Raw genomic sequence first — 21,657 nt, forward strand, 5'->3', positions numbered from 1 at the left:
CCCTTCAGTTAAGTCGCCTACTTTCTTTTCATATAGGCAAAAAAGGGGGTCGCTACGCTTTCAACTAACTAGTTTCAATTACTTTTCAAGGTCATTCAACCACCCACTTCCCACATCCGAAATACGCGCACATAGATCGTTGTACATAGGAAATGTCTTAGGATTTTTGTTAGATTAGCTAATAAAACAGGTAAATATTCTCGAACAAAACCTTTATTAACTGTTGCATATACATTTACACACAGAAAATAAATCTTTCCTTATTTTTGTTAGGTGTAGTTTTAATAACATCCAATTTAATTTTTAACTTCTACTTGTCTTATGGCTTTAAGTATTAGCTCAACTCCTCACTGCAGTTCTTCTGGGCGAGAGCAATCGGAGATTTTAATTTTTCCTCGTAACTTCTCCATGGCGCTATGGTTAAAGCGTTCCACATCTTCCTGTGTGTATGTCGGCAACTGTTCTACTCTGCTTATTGAGGTATTTCTGTATAGAACTTTAAGTTGACAACTTTTGCATAAGAGAATCCATTAAATGTAGTTGTTCGATCAGTTTTAGACTCATCAAAATGGCTGCTCTGTTGCTAGGTGCAAAACATCCAGCTCGCCGCACTTAGAAAATAATCATCCTTTTTAAGCCAATCCAAGTGGTAACAGAAATCCTGCTACAAAGGGGGAATATAAAATATTGACATTTACAGTAAACAGCAATGGAAACTCATCGCGTGTTGGAGTACTGGCCTAAATCAATGGAATCGAGAATGTTTACTATCTTCAGGGACACATGAGAATTATGTTTATTAAGTCCGGTGGGTCTGGTAACGTCAGAGGAGACGAGGCATCTGCGGCAGCCGTCATGAATGCGGTCCGGTGGGGGAGGCAGCTGCAGCCTGACGCGGTGAATGGACCGAGCGAGGCACACCACTAGCGCACTCGCGCCTGGCAGCGCACCGCGAATTGCCTAAATGACTTTGCGACCGCAGTATACGAAGCGATCCGAAGTTAAACAACAGTATCCTTGTCACACCAAGTGCAAATTATGTCATCTGCACAGCATAATTCTCCTATTTCGCGTCCTCTGATTTTTTTATTTCTACCAGCTATTTCCGTTTTATAAGCAATTTCCATCAACAATTTCCTTTAATATTACGTCCTATGAATTGACAATTGAATTGCACAGCAAAAATTCGAAATTGCCGCCAATGGCGTAGGTGGGGGTGGGGGAAGGGTAGGGAGGAGGTAGGATGCGGGGAACCCACATACAGGCTGAGGAAAATACATGACGTCGTCCGAGGGGGAGTGGGTATGGGGTGGTGGAGGGTAATTTATTGATCAGTTTCATTAATTTGCATATCAATTTGATGTCAAAATTGTGATTGTGCCCTCCTTACCCTACCACTTACGCCTCTGAGGTAGTTCTTCTGAATGGGACAAGTGGATTGCTCTTTGATAATTGCAACGCCAGCTTTTCTCAGCCCGCTTCGGCCCCTACATGCAGGTCACTAGGCTCTGTTGTTAACGTATGGGTTCTTCACAGCACGTCTGTGCCTTGTGCTGCCCTGATTAATTCACATATGTATACAGTGCCCCCCTGTCCGTGCCTTCTAGCCTGCTAGCGGTGTCATAAACCTGTCTCGCAGAATCGTTTGCAAAATATCAATGTCGCGTGCGCCTGGCATCCGATGTGACAATCGGTCCCTTAACTACTGCCTACCAGACACAGCTGCGTGTGATTTACAATAAGTCACCAAATCCACGCCTATACTTATTTGTGGCACAGCAAAACACTTACAGTAGTAGATGAGTTTTGCTATTTGGACAGCAAAAAATTGATGATAGCCAAAGTAGGGAGGATATAAAATGTAGACTGGCAATGGGAAGAAAAGCGCTTCCGAAGAAAAGAAATTTGTTAACGTCGAGTCTAGATTTAAGTGCCAGGAAGTCTTTTCTGAAAGTATTTGTATGGAATGTAGCCACGTATGGAAATGAAACATGGATGATAAACAGTTTAGACAAGAAGAGAGTAGAATCATTTGAAATATGGTGCTACAGAAGAATGCTGAAAATTAGATGGGTAGATAATGTAACAATGAGGAGGTTCTGAATAGAATAGGGGAGAAGAGAGATTTGTGGCACAACTTGACTAGAAGAAGGGATCGGTTGGTAGAACACCTTCTGCGCCATCAATGGATCCCCAATTTACTACTGGATGGAAGAGTGGATGGTAAAAATCGCAGAGGGAGATCAAGAGATGAATACGGTAAGTAGATTCAGATGGACGTAGACTGCAGTATTCATTAACAGGCTTGCACGGGGATAGAGTAGCACGGAGAGCTACAACAAGCAGTCTCCGAATTGAAAACCACAACAACAAAATTTTTCAATTACCCCTAAAATAATGCCAGATACCTAGAGACTTTTGATTCTTCCCATGCAGAATTGTTTCATATGCAGAGAAGCTGTACGACGTATTCTAAAAAGATGAAGAACCTCTCACACATCCAAGCAGAGTACGGCCCACATCACCAACGTGTTCCCTGAAGACAGACTTGTCAAAAAATGTTCAAATGTGTGTGAAATCTTATGGGACTTAACTGCTAAGGTCATCAGTCCCTAAACTTATACACTACTTAACCGAAATTATCCTAAGGACAAACACACACACCCATGCCCGAGGGAGGACTCGAACCTCCGCCGGGACCAGCCGCACAGTCCATGACTGCAGAGCCTTAGACCGCTCGGCTAAACCCACGCGGCGACAGACTTGTCAGGTGAGGTCCCGAGTCCCCTAGGTCGCCAGACTTAACATCGTGTAATTTTTACTCATGGGGCACTCGATCTTAAATGGAACGTTACTAGGGAAATTAACGTCACACCTGCAGAATTACCGCGTGTTGCTGGTAACGTCATCACACAAAGTCAGCGAAGTCTTGATACACTTGGCCACCTCTTCCAGCATCTCTTATAAACAGGTATTACATTTTTTTAAACGTTAATGTTATCCGTTCTTTTTCAGTTATTTCGTTGTTACTTGAGTCTCGGGCGTGAGGCGTGCCAGTTTCATGTGGGACAACAGCAGAGCTTCTTTAGACGAACTTCTTGTGTCTGCAGTTGTGGGAAGTGGTTATGAGGTAGGCCTTTGTACTGTAACACAGCTGCGTGGGTAAGATTCTCGCACTTTTATTTATAATATTTACGTGTATCCAAGTTGGCTAGGGAAAATAACTGCAAGTACTAAGCTACCTCTGTAGCATTTACAGTTGTTCGTCTAACTGAATACTGTCAGTGGTTCAGTGACTACTCACTTCTAGTAGCTGACGATTGTGGAGCAGGCCAGGTCTCCGCGGTCGCCAGCTTATAAAGAGACTAGTTGTTACCCGCTGCTTCCTTCGCATATCGGTATTTTTGTTACGATGGGTGATGGTGAGTAAATAAAACAGTAATTTTACGAAATGTGTGTGAATATAGTGGTGCAGAGAGGTATGTGCAAAAAATATATGTAGTGTCTTTGTGTCAGTACATAATGGATGTGTTTCTATTATTTTGCTGTATTTTGAATCTGAAAGCAACATTATATATTTTATAATTATTTTTTAAAAAATGTCTCCATTCATTACAATCTTGCAGAAGTGGGGTTTTTGGGAATTTATCTGGCTCACCTAGTATTGCATGTGACATTTTGTCACCAGAGCAACACATACCAACCGTTTCTCTCCATTCCATTTTAATGCGTTATGGTGCATACGTTTTTGATCCACCCCCTATGATGACTAATTTATGATTAACATATTCAGTTAATCGACCATAATCAAATGCAGTCTCACCGAAAGACTCCCACGTTCCACATGCAAAGGTACGACTCTCTGTTTGCCCTACAACCTTCAAATGATGCCCTCGTTGCGAGTCTTCAAGCGACTTGGAAGCTATAAGAGACGCATGAAGCTAAGCGTCTAAAATGCCACGGTCTTCTGACTGTTCTAATGTCTCTTAAGGCCCTCGAACCGTTCTGTATCCAAGTTCCGGTGGACATGAGATTGCTATGAGGTTTGTTGAATTCCCAAGTAACTTTCGCAGCTTTGAGCTCTCTTAGAAAGTAAGTGTTGAATCAGACTTACGTTTGCGAGCCTTATAGTAATAGTTTTAAATACAGTTCTCAGGCTTACTGCCCGATTTTATTGTTGCATCTCCACCAAAACTCTCCAGCTATGCCAGGAAGTGTAGGAACTCAGTATCATAAACCACGCGCACCATAACATTGGATTTTCACTGTGTATAATCTATAGACACTAAGAGTAGCCGACCATCGCGCCAGCGTCGACTGCATGTCACTCGCGTGTACGATATTAAAAAATGTTAATAGTACTGTGCTCGCGGGCTCTTCTTCCCGTGGTGGCACATTGGAGTGTGAATGTATAGTGCAAGAGAACTTACTGTCCTCCCCTTGTTTCCACTCACAATAACTAGACGGAACAAGTTGTCTGGTATAATTGTTTATTACATTAAACGTTACAACTTGCACAGGCAGCGCGCCAACTGCGGCTCCTGGCTTAGCTGGAAGACATACACGCCCGTCCGCTACGGGGTCTCGCAGCTACCTGCTCGGCCGTTACAACGGCTAATCCTACCTACGTGCAGAAAGGACCGGGGAGGTCCACTTCTGCACGTAGGTTGCAAATTCTTCCGACAGGGAGCAGACTATACTGGACAATCTGACCTGCCCAATTTGAAGCTGCCACTAGATCGCAGTTGGAGTGAGTAGCAGAGTCCAGACATACTCCCACTCTAAAATGAGTTTTCTCATTTCACAAATACCAAACTTTTAACAAAGAACAAAACCAAAACAGGTAAACAATAAAAATATAACTAGACACAATATCAATGCACATAAAACGTGAATACACTAACATTTGGGATGGCCACATCACCAAAACACTACTGTCACACTGCATGTGGAATACGATGGGTACTAACATGTAGGACACAAAGCAATAAAGCGTTAATATTATACTGCATAAATACATGAAATCAATACTAACAGCAGTTAGTCCACAAGAAACATCCACAGCTTCCCAAGCCGATTTTATGAATTATGAGGTTATTCCAGTAAATAGCAATTTGGCAGTGGCTCTGTATCACATACCACTACACAGATCTGAGGGAACACTTAAGTGATTCACTGCTTAGGTAGGGGACACAATTTTGCTATAGGCCTCTTAATCTGCCCATTAGCAGTTTTTACCATTACCACACGCACACACTTATCAGGACCGGAAAACAGCTGGTCAATGACACCCAACCTCCACACCAAGGGAGGCAAATTATCCTCCTTGAGCAGCACATGATCGCCGATCTGGGGTTGCCATGCTCCTTCCGATGTCCATTTTTTGCGTTGCTGCAGATCATGTGTGTATTCTGTGGACCACCTCTTCCAAAAGGACTGATGCAACTGCTGCACAAGTTGCCATCTGTGCAACCTGTTGGTGGGAACCTCAAGGACAGAGGGTTCAGGATGAGCACAAAGGGGCTGTCCGATTAGGAAATGACCAGGAGTGAGAGCAGCAGGAGAATCTAGGTCATCAGAGAGAAGACACAACAGCCTTGAATTCAAGCATGCTTCTATCTGCATTAACACAGTGGTCAGTTCTTCAAATGTGAGCACTGCATCGCCGATGACACGTTTGAGATTCGACTTCATGCATTTGATTCCTGCCTCCCAGAGACCACCAGAGTGAGGGGCACAAGGTGGAGTGAACCTCCAACTGATTCCCTCTGACGTCGAAAAATTCACCACACCTTCAACAGTAACATCGTTGGAGAGAAAACGTTTAAGCTCATTGTCTGCACCTACAAATGTGGTACCATTGTCACTGTACATGTGAGAAGGTTTCCCCCATCTTGCAATGAATCTCCTGAGGGCGGCCAAAAATGAACTTGTTACCAAGTCACTAACTAATTCTAAGTGGATGGCCTTGGTTGCCATGCAAATGAATAAAGCAATATAAGCCTTGGTGGTAACTTTACTCCGCCTTCCACCATGCTTTACAGCAATAGGGCCTGCATAATCTACTCCGCAGTGCTGGAATGGATGAGACTGGTTTACTCTAGCTGCAGGTAGCTGACCCATGAGTTGAACTGCTGTCTTGGACTTAAGCCTAAAGCATTTTATACATTTTCTGATAACTCCCTTGACTGTGTTACGCCCATTGGGGATCCAGAACCTCCTACGCAACATAGCCAACAAAAGTTGTGACCCAGCGTGCAACAGATTTTCATGTTCATCTATAACGAGAATTTTTGTCAAATGATGCTTAGGCGGTACGATAATAGGATGGCACTCATCATATGGTACATCAGCATTCATTAATCTCCCTCCCACTCGTAAAATACCTTCGGCATCAACAAACGGGTGCAAATCCCTTAATTTGCTATAATGTGGAATAGGGGAGCTGGCCTTCAACAAAGCGATCTCATTACCATATTCACTGTGTTGAGCTGCGCCAAATGTCCTTTTGATAGCGTTGTGGCATTCCTGTGGAGTGAGTGGCCCAGTTATCCTGTCTGATTTCTGAAGCCTAGTGTTATTAGCAAACCTCAGTGCATAGGCCAAAACTCTGTAAGTTTTTTTGAATGATGAATATTTACACAGCAGTTCATCACCAAGATTAATGACAGACACCAAGGATACTTGTGTACACCTTCTCTCAGGCACATCTTCTACCCTAAGTGGAGTGCAAGTGTTGCAGTCGAGGTCACAAGTGGATAGCCATGATGGGCCAGACCACCACTGAACAAGTGAACTCAAGGCAGCTGGATTAATACCACGTGATAAGTGGTCAGCAGTATTATCCTCTGATTTGACATGTCTCCAGTTGGCAACTGAACTCAGTTCCTGGATTTCAGAGACTCTGTTAGCAACAAAGGTTTTCCAGTGACAAGGACTACGCTGCAGCAAACAGAGAACTATTGTGGAGTCTGTCCACAAATGAATGTCGCCACTTTCTATGATGCCTAAGGCATTGGACACCTTGTGAATGAGTCGGGCAAGAAGTAGCGCACCACATAATTCCAGTCGTGGAAGAGACTGTTGTTTTACAGGGGCAACCAGAGACTTGGCTGCAGCCAATGAGACCAACACGCTGTTATTGGGAAGAACACATCTGACGTATACAAACGCCCCATATGCCAACTGTGAAGTGTCACCAAACCCATGAATTTCTAATTTAACATGCTGGGGGGCAAGGAATGATCTTCCTGTTAATGAAAATACCATTTAGGGAAGGCAGTTGCACATAAAGAGCATTCCATTCATCAGTGAGGTTGGATGCAAGAATTTCATCCCAATCAAGGCTTAGTTGCCACAAGCGTTGCAAGAACAATTTACATCTTATGACTGCTGGACCTAAAAGCCCCAGTGGGTCATAGATTGATGCTATTGTAGACAGGACACTGTGTTTGGTAACCTTTGAGAGCCGAAGACTCTTCAGCTGTACATGGCACTGGAAAGTGTCAGATCCAGGGTGCCATAATATCCCTAACGTTTTTATGGCTTGTTCACCAGCAAGATGACAAGGTAAAGACGTTTCTCTGTCCTGCACAGGAATTTTTTCCATGACCTTGTGACTATTGGAACACCATTTTCTCAGTGGAAACCCCCCTGAAGCAAGTAGTTGAGTCAGCTGGATTTGAAGTTCCTGAGCTTCAGCTTCCGTGGCTGAGCCACCTAAGAAGTCATCCACATAAAAGCTAGACATCAAGGCTTGTGATGCCATTGGAAACCTGTTTTGATTTTCCAAAGCCAACTGTTGAAGACATCTGGTAGCAAGAAAGGCAGCAGGAGCGGTTCCATAAGTGAGTGTACACAGTCTATATTCTTGCATAGGTTCAAACGGTGATTCCCGCCACAGAATTCTCTGGAAGTTCCTATCATCAGGATGGAGAGACACCTGGCGATACATTTTTGCTATGTCAGCTGACAGAGCCACATTAAAAGAGCGAAATTTTATAATAATGGAAAATAAATCTGGGTGGACAGTGGGACCAACCATCAAGATATCATTAAGAGATACTCCATTAGAAGTGGCAGCAGAGCCATCAAATACTACCCTAAACTTAGTAGTGGAGCTGCATTCTTTGAAGACAGCATGATGTGGAAGGTAACACCTTGGACCAGGATTAGGGATCTCCATGTGCCTCAATTCGACATATTCATGCATGAATGCAGCATATTCCTTCTGCAGATTCGGTTGCCTTTTAAACCTCCTCTCAAGATGCGCCAGTCTCCGAGATGCTTGTTGTCGTGATTCGCCTAATGATTTACAGTCAGGTTTCACTGGTAGTCGAACCACAAATCTCCCTTCTTCATCTCGTGCGGTGTGGCGCTGAAAGTGAGCCTCACATATTTTATCCTGCCTACTCATCGTTTTCGTAGACAGTTCCTCTATCTCCCAAAACCTTTGCAGTTTGGCATCTAAACTGTCACCTCTAACAAGGCACGAGGTCTCTGTAGAACGAGGCGTGTTGCATGCTGCTGAAGGCATCCTACCAGACAAAATCCAGCCAAATCTTGATTCGACCAGTGAAGGATGACTTGGTTTCACCAGCCTTTCCTTACAAACAACGTCAAATAAAACCTCAGCACCAAGAATTAAATCTACTGTGGCAGGCTTGTTGAATTCTGGATCAGCGAGCGGAAGATTACATGGGACACTCCAGGACCTTGTGTCTATCTTGCTCGCTGGTAGGTCACTGGTGACATGATCTACGACAGCACAAGTGGTTCGCCGGCCGGAGTGGCCAAGCGGTTAAAGGCGCTACAGTCTGGAACCGCGCGACTGTTACGGTCGCAGGTTCGAATCCTGCCTCGGGCATGGATGTATGTGATGTCCTTAGGTTAGTTAGGTTTAAGTAGTTCTAAGTTCTAGGGGACTAATGACCTTAGAAGTTAAGTCCCATAGTGCTCAGAGCCATTTGAACCACAAGTGGTTCTGACACGAAAGTCGTTGACCCTAGACGACAGTTCAACATCACAAGTGTAAGACACTGAGGCAGCAAAGGCATTGTTTATACCCTTCACAGGAAACGAATGTTTACTTCGTTTCAGTTTTAATTTCTCTGCCATGCCCTTAGATATAATGGATAGCTGACTCGCACTATCTAGCAGAACTCTGCAAACCTGCTGTCTACCCATGTTGTCCTTAATGTTGACAACAGCTGTTGCTAACAAAACATTACAATGGATGTTTGCCTTCCCGTTCGTAGTTTGATGGGCCAGGGAATGGCCTCCTGGTTCACTATTCTGCCCATTCCTTGGTTCAGCAGGCTTGTGGAGCAGTATGTTGTGCCTTCCTTTACAGGTCTTACAAGGAGAAATCCTGCATTTAGTCGAGAAATGACCAGAGCGGATGCACAAAAAACAAAGCTTATTTTTTGTGACATATGCCCGCCGCTCATCGACATTTAGTGCTTGAAACCCTTTGCATTTAGTGATAGTATGAGGTTCACTACAAAAATTACATGATTCCTCAGCATCAGCATTAGCGAGATGAGCCCTCCTCACATGTCTTGTTTGATTTAAATTATTAACATTTCCTTGCAAATCCCTTGAGGTGTATCCCTGAACCTGATCAACTCAAGGGCCTGATATTTTGTTTCCAAAAAATCTATTAGTTGATTTAATGTGGTGAATGTCGACCCAGGCATCTTTACCTCCCACTCATGACGATCTGTGGGTCGCATACTTGACAGAATCTCTTCCGAAAGAATAACTTCATGAAGTGGAACATCAGGTTTGAGAGCTTCTAAGGCCTTCAAATGGCTGCATACGTGATTAATTAGTTGCCTATAATCGCTCGCTGCGCCGTGGCCGACTGTAGGCAAGGCCAACAAAGCCTTAGCATGTCTGGCTGCAATTATTTTTGGGTTATTATACCTCTGCGTAATAAGTCCCCAGGGTATCGCTAGATTTCCTGCTGTGAAAGGTGTATGTTTCAAAAGGTCTTTAGCTTCACCTCGCAAGGACGAATTAAGGTAGTGAAGTTTTTGAACGTCATCAGTTGAATTGTTATTCATAATGAGGCTCAAAAACGTATCCCTGTATGATGACCACTTAAGGTAGTCACCTTCAAAATTTGGCAAGTTAATAGCGGGTAGTTTCAAAGAACTGACACTGCCTGATGGATTCGAGCCCAAAGGCTGCGGAAGCTGGGTGTACCTCTTCATTGAACCCTTGAGAGTGGATTCAACAAAGTCCCACGAATCCTCGAATTCTGCCCTGTCCTTACTGTGATCTGCTGATTCGTCTTCAATTTCCAGCCCTGTTTGAGACGACTCAAAATCAGTCCGAATCCGAGTCAATCGATTTAATTTTGATTCCAACATTTCGATGCTGGCACTGTCTGCAGACTGCACAAAGCTCGCTAAGCGCGCGAGAGCGGCCTTTGCTACACCTCTCTGCTTGACTATTTTTGTTTTCTCTGAGGGCTCCATTTTAGGACCAGGAAGATGATAGCAGGGAGCCAACAGCTGCACTTACCAGGCTGCAGCGGCAGTACGGACTGGAACAGCAGCGGCGTCACGGACACTGGCAGCTGGCGTGACAGGCGTTGCAGTCTCCGACGGCGCGAAATTTCGGCGGGAGCAGGAGGTGACGTCACCGACGATGCTGCACCGACGCGTTTCTGTGCCTCGTGGGTTTAAATTAGAGACACATTAAATGTTCACAAATATGTCCCCGATCGCCGTTGTTAAGGCTGTTGTTGTCGAAGTGCCGAACAGGCCTTGGGACACTCGATAGCAGTCAACAACGAAACCGATTACGTGCGCAGCTCACACGTGGTTTTTTAGAAGTTCACAAATACCGGAAAATAAGTCCGCGCGAACGTAAATTCCGCGTGGTCACTGTATCCGGCCCGGAGGACCAAAAAATGTGCTCGCGGGCCCTTCTTCCCGTGGTGGCACATTGGAGTGTGAATGTATAGTGCGAGAGAACTTACTGTCCTCCCCTTGTTTCCACTCACAATAACTAGACGGAACAAGTTGTCTGGTATAATTGTTTATTACATTAAACGTTACAACTTGCACAGGCAGCGCGCCAACTGCGGCTCCTGGCTTAGCTGGAAGACATACACGCCCGTCAGCTACGGGGTCTCGCAGCAACCTGCTCAGCCGTTACAACGGCTAATCCTACCTGCGTGCACAAAGGACCGGGGAGGTCCACTTCCGCACGTAGGTTGCAAATTCTTCCGACAGGGAGCAGACTATACTGGACAATCTGACCTGCCCAATTTGAAGCTGCCACTAGATGGCAGTTGGAGTGAGTAGCAGAGTCCAGACAAGTACTGAAAAGGATAGAGCTTTCTAAAGTAGCCTTGCTTTTCTTCAGGGTTCAAGATATCTCTCCGGATAAACAGGATTCTTCGATACGAGCCGTTAGTTTTGGCGAGTGACGTAAATAGCAAGTGACAAACGTAGTAATTATCACGCCCAATTGACGTCATATCAATGTTGATTTCTTCATCGTAATAGACAGAAACAGTGAGTAAAGAAAATAAAAGGCAACTCGCGAAACAAGCACATCGGGTTACGAATATTGTAATGAAAGAAATAGATTGCAGAACGAAAAAGCCGGATTGAGTGGCCGAAAGGGTTCTAGGCGCTACAGTCCGGAACCGCGCTGTTGCTACGGTCGCAGGTTCGAATCCAGCCTCGGGTATGGGTGTTTGTGATGTCCTTAGGTTAGATAGGTTTAAGTAGTTCTAAGTTCTAGGGGACTGATGACCTCAGAAGTTAAGTCCCATAGTGCTCAGGGCCATTTTTCAAATGGTTCAAATGGCTCTGAGCACTATGGGACTTAACATCTGAGGTCATCAGTCCCCTAGAACTTAGAACTACTTAAACCTAACTAACCTAAGGACATCACAAACATCCATGCCCGAGGCAGGATTCGAACCTGCGACCGTAGCGGTCGCGCAGTTCCAGACTGAAGCGTCTAGAACCGCTCGGCCACCACGGCCGGCAGCCATTTTTCATAACGAAAAAGTAATCGAGAAGGCCCTATCGTAAAAGCACACACGACAGCTATAATGGACGCCAGAACGTAAAATATGAAGTGGAAATAAATAATTTGGGTAAAAATGGATCCCAAATACTGTAGATGAACTGTTGAACATTATATCGAGTCATAACCGAGAACTACCGGTATATGTCGGAAACCCCAGAAACTACCAAAATAAGAAATACACATAAATTTTCTTAAAATACACCCCATGTGGCTGGAAAAAACATGCTGCGAAGAGAAATACTCAAAACTATGACACAAAAGAGTAAAACAGAAATACGCTTAAAGGCTCAGCAACATTTGCAAAGTCTGCTACTGTTGATAATGGCTCCCCATGAATCTCGGAAATAATATTTGCTTCCCGAGTAACCGTAATTGATATTATACTCCAAAACGGTGAAATATCTGTAATAAATAATTCCTCGTCAATCGAGTCATATATAGAGATAATTCTAACAAGCATCACATCGAACATACTGCTAACGTTAAATCGTCAGTATGCTGTCAGCCAATGACAATATTCATTCGTAGATGTAGCTGTAGTTTTCTAATAATAACTCGTAACTGAACCACATAGTCCAAATATTCGGCAAAGTCGTAAATGCAAGTAGGATGTTGCGAAGAGCATCATATATCACTACGTACAATACAGATAAACCAGGCACCGTATACCCGTGTTGGTATTCCTGTCCTTCGACACCTGAACAAAATTTGTACATCACGCCTAACACAGATCTCTTCCCACGCTATAAGTGAGTCTCTTAACACATGTAGGTTTCTTAGTTTCGACGAGAAAATTGTTGAATTATAACCTAACCTAGATCTCAGGCTACGTTACAGATCAGTCTGTGATCACAGAGAGCTTTTCTGTTGTCAGATTCGTTGGCAACTCTTTTCCGCTGTCAGGTTCGTTGGCTTCGCCAGCTCACAACGAAACTGTTGCATTCCAACCTAACCTAGACCTCAGATTACGCTAAAAATCAGTCTGTCACCACAGAAATCTTTTCCGCTGTCAGATTCGTTGGCTTCGATAACTCTCAAACTAACTGCTACATTACAACGTAACCTAGACCTCAGGTTAAGTTACAGATCAGAGTGTCACCACAGACACCTTTTCCTCTGTAAGATTCGTTAGCTTTATCAACTCACATCCAAATCGCAACATTCTATCCTAACCCAAGATATCCGGCTAAACCAATTGCAGGCAGCCACAAAATGCGCGGTAATTCTGCGCTGCCTCATTCCTCCCACAGTCCAAACGAATGCATACACTCGTTGCAAAGGAATGGCGGTTGAAAATGAAAGTACATATTTGGTAAAAGTAGACTGGATTTAGACACTACTTTGCGAGACACAGTTACAGATGCGTGCGCGCTGCTTGGCGGTCACGGCCCGTCTCCCCTCTCCCGGCCAGTTCTGGCCGTGCCTTGTGTGGACGGCTGGGCAGGAAAAATTCTTACCTGCAGCGAGGGTCCGGTCGCTGCTGCGCCCTTGCGGCACGTTGCTCCAAAACAGAACACCAGTCTATTATCGTGACATTAAGCTGTTGCACTGACTCACAAGGTAACCGCTCTCTCAGAAATTCGGAACTTCATCAATATTTTCCAAAAATACATCTCTCTTTTCATTCCATCGCCTCCTCGACATTTGCCCAATTGCTGTCAACAAATTCGCTAACACCAACGACAAACAATTGCCAACATCAGCACACGGTGCAAGAACTACCACACAGCAAGTCACTGTTAAACAAAACTACTACAGAAAAAAAAAATACAGTAATAGAATGCGCACCAGTTCTTACCAATAGCAGCTAGTATTTCCAATAGGTTGACGTCCAACAAATCGTTGCTATCTATGAACTATTTTTTAAAAAAATCCCAATACTTCAAAAGCAAACATGTAATAAAATTAACGAAATAGAAGCAGAGCCTAATTGCAAAAATTACAACAAAAAAACAAAAAAACGAAAAATGCACCTCCATTCTAAAACAGAAACTTAGCCTCAAACGAGCACCGATTTGTAGAACATTCTTCCCCCAGATACATTCATCTAAATAGCTCTGTAGCTTTTCCGCTTTCAGATTCGTTGGCAACTCACAACCAAACTGTTGCATTCCAACCTAACCTAGACTTCAGGTTACGATACGGATCGTCTGTCACCACAGAAATCTTTTCCGCTGTCAGATTCGTTTTTCTTTTCCCTCGCCTAATAATACTTTTTATTGTCCCCCACCCCCAAAACCCTTTAACTGTATTTGTGCATGCGCCTATCTTTTTTTTCCGTTCGTAAATTCAACGGAATGATTCACAGCCAAATAAAAGCATGTACCCAATTTCGTCTAATCCCTTATAACTAGCCCACACATCTGACATTATGATTGACCCATCTGCTATATAACTTTTTACTATCTGAAACATCATAGAAGCTGTCATATCTTTAATTAGCTTAAAAATCATGTCTGAAGAAGAGTGAGTCCCTGGAACAACTCCCCCCCCCCCTCCCCCCCCCATCCCCCACACACATGGTCCAACAACACCATGCCTTCTCTTGCCATTTTTTTCAAATTGTGCTTCTTCAATTTCTATAATAACCTCCGGTCCTCCAATTTTGCCCCTTCTCATAACAAAATCCGAACAGACTCGCCGGTAAAACTAATACCAGTCTATAACAGTTTTAAGGTCTGTCTCTGTCTCATGAGCAACAAGCTAAATAGATCTCGAACAAACAAACAAAAAGAAAGCAAAAAAAACTTTCCATAGTCAGCCTTGATTTCTCAAACTACATCACTCTACGAATAGACCGCCGCACACGATCTCTTGCACAGCACCACATACACAGATTGGTTGTGCGTTTCTTCGAAACCTTGCACAATGTTATCTCGTTGCCACAAATACTACACTTACCAGTAGCAAGCATTAAATTATACTGTCTAACAAAACTGATGACATTAATTGGTTCCCTCAATTCATCAGCTAATATCACAATGGTGAAACGTACGTGAGGAATATGTTGTTCCTCATTTCCACATCAAAATAGGAGCAGAACTTGGCCTCGCACTTACCCGTGCAAAGATTAACAAATTTCTATATAAACCAACGAAATTACAATGGATAAAATGTAGGGCTACACAGAATTTCATGTCAAAATACGCAACAAAACGTGACGTCGTAGCATCCATTACGTCACAGTTAAAAGCCTACGGCTGGTATCAAACATTCATAGACCATATATAACATAGACTGCGCATGTCCCTAATTCTGCGGTGTTAACCCTTGAAACCAACATCTAACAAGGGAACCTTCCCATCGCACCCCCCTCAGATTTAGTTATAAGTTGGCACAGTGGATAGGCCTTGAAAAACTGAACACAAATCAATCGAGAAAATAGGAAGAAGTTGTGTGGAACTATGAAAAAAATAAGTAAAATATACAAACTCAGTAGTCCATGCGGAAGATAGGCAACATCATGGACAGTGTGCTCCCAGAAGCGCCGTGGTCCCGTGGTTAGCGTGAGTAGCTGTGGAGAGAGAGGTCCTTGGTTCTTGTCTTCCCTCCAGTAAAAACTTTAATTTTTTATTTTTAGACAATTATTATCTGTTCGTCCGTCCGTCCGATGCGAGGTAACTGCGCCGTAGTATGGGGACGCTACACCTAAACAAACATCGAAACACACGACGTCAGTCGACTACAGCGGACGGAAGAGAGAGTATTCCTGCTAACGAGGCTCCCTGGCTGGCAGTTGACTGTTCGCTACTTTGGACCGACAGATAATAAATTTTCGGAAAATAAAAAAGTTAAACTATTCACTCGAGGGAAGAGTTGAACCAAGGACCTCTAGCTCCGCAGCTGCTCACGCTAACCACGGGACCACGGCGCTCCTGGGAGCAGACTCTCCTTGATGTTGCCTATCTTCCGCATGAAGTACTCAGTTTGTACATTTTGCTTATTTTTTTCATAGTTCCACACAACTTCTTCCTGTTTTCTCGATTGATCTGTGTTCAGTTTTTCAAGGCCTATCCACTGTGCCAACTTATAACTAAATCTGAGAGGGGTGCGATGGGGAGGTTCCCTTGTAAGTCACGTTACTCGGGGCAGAAAGCCGAATTCCTGTCATTACGCGCTGTGTGAAGTGGAGCTGATAGTTAAAGATTCTCTCATTTATAGCTCAAATCAAGCATTGATTTTGTCAATTCAACGAACTTTAGTATAACTCTTACACATGTAGTAATGCAGTTAACCTAATTTCTCCGAAATTCCTGTAATAAAGCAGTGGTTATCGTTTTTACGTGTAGTCAAGTTGAAAAGTATTGACAGTTCTCTTAACAAGCGACAGAATGACTGTTCTTTAGTGAATACTTTTCTTTTTTTGTACTGCATTCTTGTAGTTCGCCGCTTCCACAGGAGTGAAAGAAAAAAATACCAATTTCGAACGCACAAGGATACGTGCGAAATGCTGTAATAAGCTTTTGTAAGAAAGGAAATTCGTTTATGTGCATAATGTCAGGTATTTGCACGAAATAGGCACATACGTTTTCTCGCTTTTGCTTAATCAAGTACAGATGCCGAAACGATATCAAGGGAGCGTATTATATTACAAAATGTTGATTATACTGGTGTAAATAGCTACATATTAACGATAAGTCGTCTCAAAAGCTTAATCATTCACCAAGTTTTACATCCAAGGACCAATATTCATACTAACTTACGGAAATACCTCTGCAAGTATTTTAAAGTAATTCACTTACATAACTGAGATTTTCGTCACTTCACCTAATCTGTAGAACACAAAAAAAGACATATCTGAGCATAAGTGAAGGTCTTTACATCCGCATCTAGTAAAAAGTGCAGCAGCACAACATTTCATTTGCATCTGACAAAAAAAAAAAAAAATCGTAAATTGTACACTATAAATGCGTAATGACATGCTCGGCTTCGTGCACCGAGTCACGTGATTTACGTGACTTCAGTAAAATGACGTCATGCGCAGTCTATGTTATCTAGAGTCTATGCAAACATTCCTCTAGACCCACTACCTCCATAGTAAATATCATCGGAATCGGTTTAGCGGTAGAGTCGTGAATACGTAGCAGTCAGCTACTTTCGCAATTAATATTATTGTCCAAAATATCCACGGGTGTACTGCCGGTCTACAGTGTCCAACGGGCACAATATTTCGGCGATCATACATGTCGCCATCATCAGGTGAAGTGACGGACTGAGCTCCTGTGAACGTGCCGGCTCGGAGATCCGTACACTATGGCTGCTCAGGGGGAACTGGGTTCGGTCGCGGCGGCGGCCGATTTAAATACCCTCCGCCCGCGGCGCGCTCACTCCGCCGTCCGCGCCCCGCGCCACGGTCGCGCGGTGGAACAGATTGCGACGGCGTCTGAGGTGACGTCGGTGTGATGGCTCTGTCCGCCGTGGTCGTCACAACTATACATTTGCTCGATTTACTCTTGATTAACCCAATCGCTGGTTCCCAAGCCTTGCTAAGATTATAGCCACAGTCACGGTTTATGAGGTCGTCATTGGTGCGAATTTCGATGGCCTCTCTAACAACGCTGTCCCAGTATCTCGACATCTGTACCAGAATCCTCGTGCGTTCATACTCCATAGCGTGATTTTCCGACAAACAGCGAACGTTGAATCTGCCACTCTGAGTACCCATTTTTTCGAAATACAGTTCTCAGATGTTCCAATTCCTGGGGTAGACTCTCTGCGTCAGAGATAGTGCGCGCCCTATGTACTAGAGTTTTAAGTACGCCATTCCTCTGTGAAGGGTGGTGGCAGCTGTCTGCGTGCAAATACAGATCAGTGTGCGTTGTCTTCCGATACACCCCATGACCTAGGGTGCCGTCAGGCCTTCTCTTGACCAAGACGTCAAGGAAAGGTAATTTACCCTCCATTTCAGTCTCCATAGTGAATTTGATGTTGGGGTGTATGGAGTTTAGATGTGCAAGGAAGTCAAGGAGTTTGTCCATACCATGTGGCCAGATGACGAACGTGTCGTCCACGTAACGGAAAAAGCAAGTAGGTTTCCATTCGGATGACGACAGGGCTTCCTCCTCGAAGTTCTCCATGTACAAATTCGCTACCACCGGTGAGAGTGGGCTGCCCATGGCGACTCCCTCCGTTTGTTCGTAGTATTCTCCATTGAAAAGAAAATACGTGGAAGTCAAGACGTGCCTAAAAAGTTCAGTGGTCTTCTCGTCAAACTTCTGACTAATCAGTTCTAGTGACTCTCGCAGGGGTACCCTCGTGAACAAGGAAACGACGTCAAAACTCACCATGATATCTGACTCACCCAACGTGAAGCTATCAAGTCGTTTAACAAAATCCACGGAATTACGGATGTGATGAGGGCATTTACCCACATAAGGACTTAATATTCCCGTCAGGTATTTGGCCAACAAATATGTAGGTGCCCTGATGTTGCTGACAATGGGGCGTAATGGTACCCCCTCTTTGTGAACCTTCGGGAGTCCATATAGTCTAGGCGGTACAGGACCTTGGGGTAACAATTTCTTAGCGTCACCCTCCGGTAAATCTGCGTCCTTGAGAAGCGACCTCGTCTTGTTGTCCACCTTCTTTGTAGGGTCAACGCTGATCTTCCCGCAGGAATCGTCATTTAGCAGGCTGTGCATCTTATCAGTGTAGTCCTTATGGGAGACAACAACTGTAGCATTGCCTTTGTCAGCCGGTAAGACAACAATTTCAGAGCGCTCCCTCAGATCGCGAATGGCCGCCCTCTCTTTACTAGAGATATTTGACTTCATCGGCTTGGATTTCGTCAACGCACGACAAGTTTCACGACGTATTTCCTCAGCTGATTCTGGCGGAAGTCGAGCTGCAACCTGTTCAACAGCACTAACAATTTCTGCGACCGGAGTGAACTTGGGGGTGGGAGCGAAGTTGAGACCTTTCTGCAAAACCGAGACCGCATCATCACTCAACACCATGCCACTCAAATTAATGACAGTCTTGCCCGGAACCTGCACAGATGGTTTGTCAAGGAGACGTGAGAACTTAGCTGTTTGACGTCCCGTTGCCTTCTTATGGGCAGAATCAGCTGCAACCTAGGTGCACCATCAATCCATTCCCAGGAAAAAGACGTAGTTTGAGTAATTCGTGTGAGATAAGCTCGAGGCTCCGGCGGGTGAATTGCACTCTCTCACGTACCAGTGCGAGGCTGGCTCGTTTCTTGATTCTCTTAGCTGCTGCAGAATCGATGTGATGCATAACCTTAGCAAAATTTGGAACAACATTCTCGGAACGACATCTCTTTAGAAAGGCAAGAGTACTTAGCAAACGACATCTACGGTGGCGCAGCATGAAGAAATTTGAAAAGTTGCGCCACCGTAGATGTCGTTTGCTAAGTACTCTTGCCTTTCTAAAGAGATGTCGTTCCGAGAATGTTGTTCCAAATTTTGCTAAGGTTATGCATCACATCGATTCTGCAGCAGCTAAGAGAATCAAGAAACGAGCCAGCCTCGCACTGGTACGTGAGAGAGTGCAATTCACCCGCCGGAGCCTCGAGCTCATCTCACACGAATTACTCAAACTACATCTTTTTCCTGGGAATGGATTGATGGTGCACCTAGGTTGCAGCTGATTCTGCCCATAAGAAGGCAACGGGACGTCAAACAGCTAAGTTCTCACGTCTCCTTGACAAACCATCTGTGCAGGTTCCGGGCAAGACTGTCATCAATTTGAGTGGCATGGTGTTGAGTGATGATGCGGTCTCGGTTTTGCAGAAAGGTCTCAACTTCGCTCCCACCCCCAAGTTCACTCCGGTCGCAGAAATTGTTAGTGCTGTTGAACAGGTTGCAGCTCGACTTCCGCCAGAATCAGCTGAGGAAATACGTCGTGAAACTTGTCGTGCGTTGACGAAATCCAAGCCGATGAAGTCAAATATCTCTAGTAAAGAGAGGGCGGCCATTCGCGATCTGAGGGAGCGCTCTGAAATTGTTGTCTTACCGGCTGACAAAGGCAATGCTACAGTTGTTGTCTCCCATAAGGACTACACTGATAAGATGCACAGCCTGCTAAATGACGATTCCTGCGGGAAGATCAGCGTTGACCCTACAAAGAAGGTGGACAACAAGACGAGGTCGCTTCTCAAGGACGCAGATTTACCGGAGGGTGACGCTAAGAAATTGTTACCCCAAGGTCCTGTACCGCCTAGACTATATGGACTCCCGAAGGTTCACAAAGAGGGGGTACCATTACGCCCCATTGTCAGCAACATCAGGGCACCTACATATTTGTTGGCCAAATACCTGACGGGAATATTAAGTCCTTATGTTGGTAAATGCCCTCATCACATCCGTAATTCCGTGGATTTTGTTAAACGACTTGATAGCTTCACGTTGGGTGAGTCAGATATCATGGTGAGTTTTGACGTCGTTTCCTTGTTCACGAGGGTACCCCTGCGAGAGTCACTAGAATTGATTAGTCAGAAGTTTGACGAGAAGACCACTGAACTTTTTAGGCACGTCTTGACTTCCACGTATTTTCTTTTCAATGGAGAATACTACGAACAAACGGAGGGAGTCGCCATGGGCAGCCCACTCTCACCGGTGGTAGCGAATTTGTACATGGAGAACTTCGAGGAGGAAGCCCTGTCGTCATCCGAATGGAAACCTACTTGCTTTTTCCGTTACGTGGACGACACGTTCGTCATCTGGCCACATGGTATGGACAAACTCCTTGACTTCCTTGCACATCTAAACTCCATACACCCCAACATCAAATTCACTATGGAGACTGAAATGGAGGGTAAATTACCTTTCCTTGACGTCTTGGTCAAGAGAAGGCCTGACGGCACCCTAGGTCATGGGGTGTATCGGAAGACAACGCACACTGATCTGTATTTGCACGCAGACAGCTGCCACCACCCTTCACAGAGGAATGGCGTACTTAAAACTCTAGTACATAGGGCGCGCACTATCTCTGACGCAGAGAGTCTACCCCAGGAATTGGAACATCTGAGAACTGTATTTCGAAAAAATGGGTACTCAGAGTGGCAGATTCAACGTGCTCTCCGCCCAACCACTACATCACAACCTGTGGAGATGGATGAATTCACGAGGGAGGAGGTAGTCACTGCGTTTATCCCATATACAGGCGCACTCTCGGGGAAAATCGCCCGCATTTTGAAGAAACACCGGGTCGGAACTGTGTTTTGTCCTCCGAATAAAACTCGTGCACTGGTGGGGAGCGCCAAAGATGACCTCGGTTTGAGGAAGGCCGTCGTGTACCAGATTCCGTGTCAATGTGGCAAGTCGTATATTTGTCAGACGATGAGTACCCTCGAGGTTCGATGCCGTGAACACCAGAGGCACACTCGACTGATGTATCCGAGCAAGTCGGCGGTCGCTGAACATTGTTTGTCGGAAAATCACGCTATGGAGTATGAACGCACGAGGATTCTGGTACAGACGTCGAGATACTGGGACAGCGTTGTTAGAGGCCATCGAAATTCGCACCAATGACGACCTCATAAACCGTGACTGTGGCTATAATCTTAGCAAGGCTTGGGAACCAGCGATTGGGTTAATCAAGAGTAAATCGAGCAAATGTATAGTTGTGACGACCACGGCG

General features: G+C 44.7%; 1 protein-coding gene across 2 annotated transcripts in view; it reads left to right on the forward strand.

Moving 5' to 3' along the window:
- Positions 1 to 3,397: 3,397 nt before the first annotated feature.
- Positions 3,398 to 21,657, forward strand: part of LOC126236883 (uncharacterized) — a 177,273-nt gene continuing 159,013 nt past the window's right edge. For both annotated transcript variants that reach the window (XM_049946511.1, XM_049946514.1), the window contains exon 1: positions 3,398 to 3,422. In XM_049946511.1, coding sequence (XP_049802468.1) covers positions 3,413 to 3,422 — 10 coding nt within the window. In that variant the 5' untranslated portion in view covers positions 3,398 to 3,412. The remainder of the gene's footprint in view (positions 3,423 to 21,657) is intronic.

Source organism: Schistocerca nitens, chromosome 2 (genome assembly GCF_023898315.1).
Source record: "Schistocerca nitens isolate TAMUIC-IGC-003100 chromosome 2, iqSchNite1.1, whole genome shotgun sequence".
Lineage (NCBI taxonomy): Eukaryota > Metazoa > Arthropoda > Insecta > Orthoptera > Acrididae > Schistocerca > Schistocerca nitens.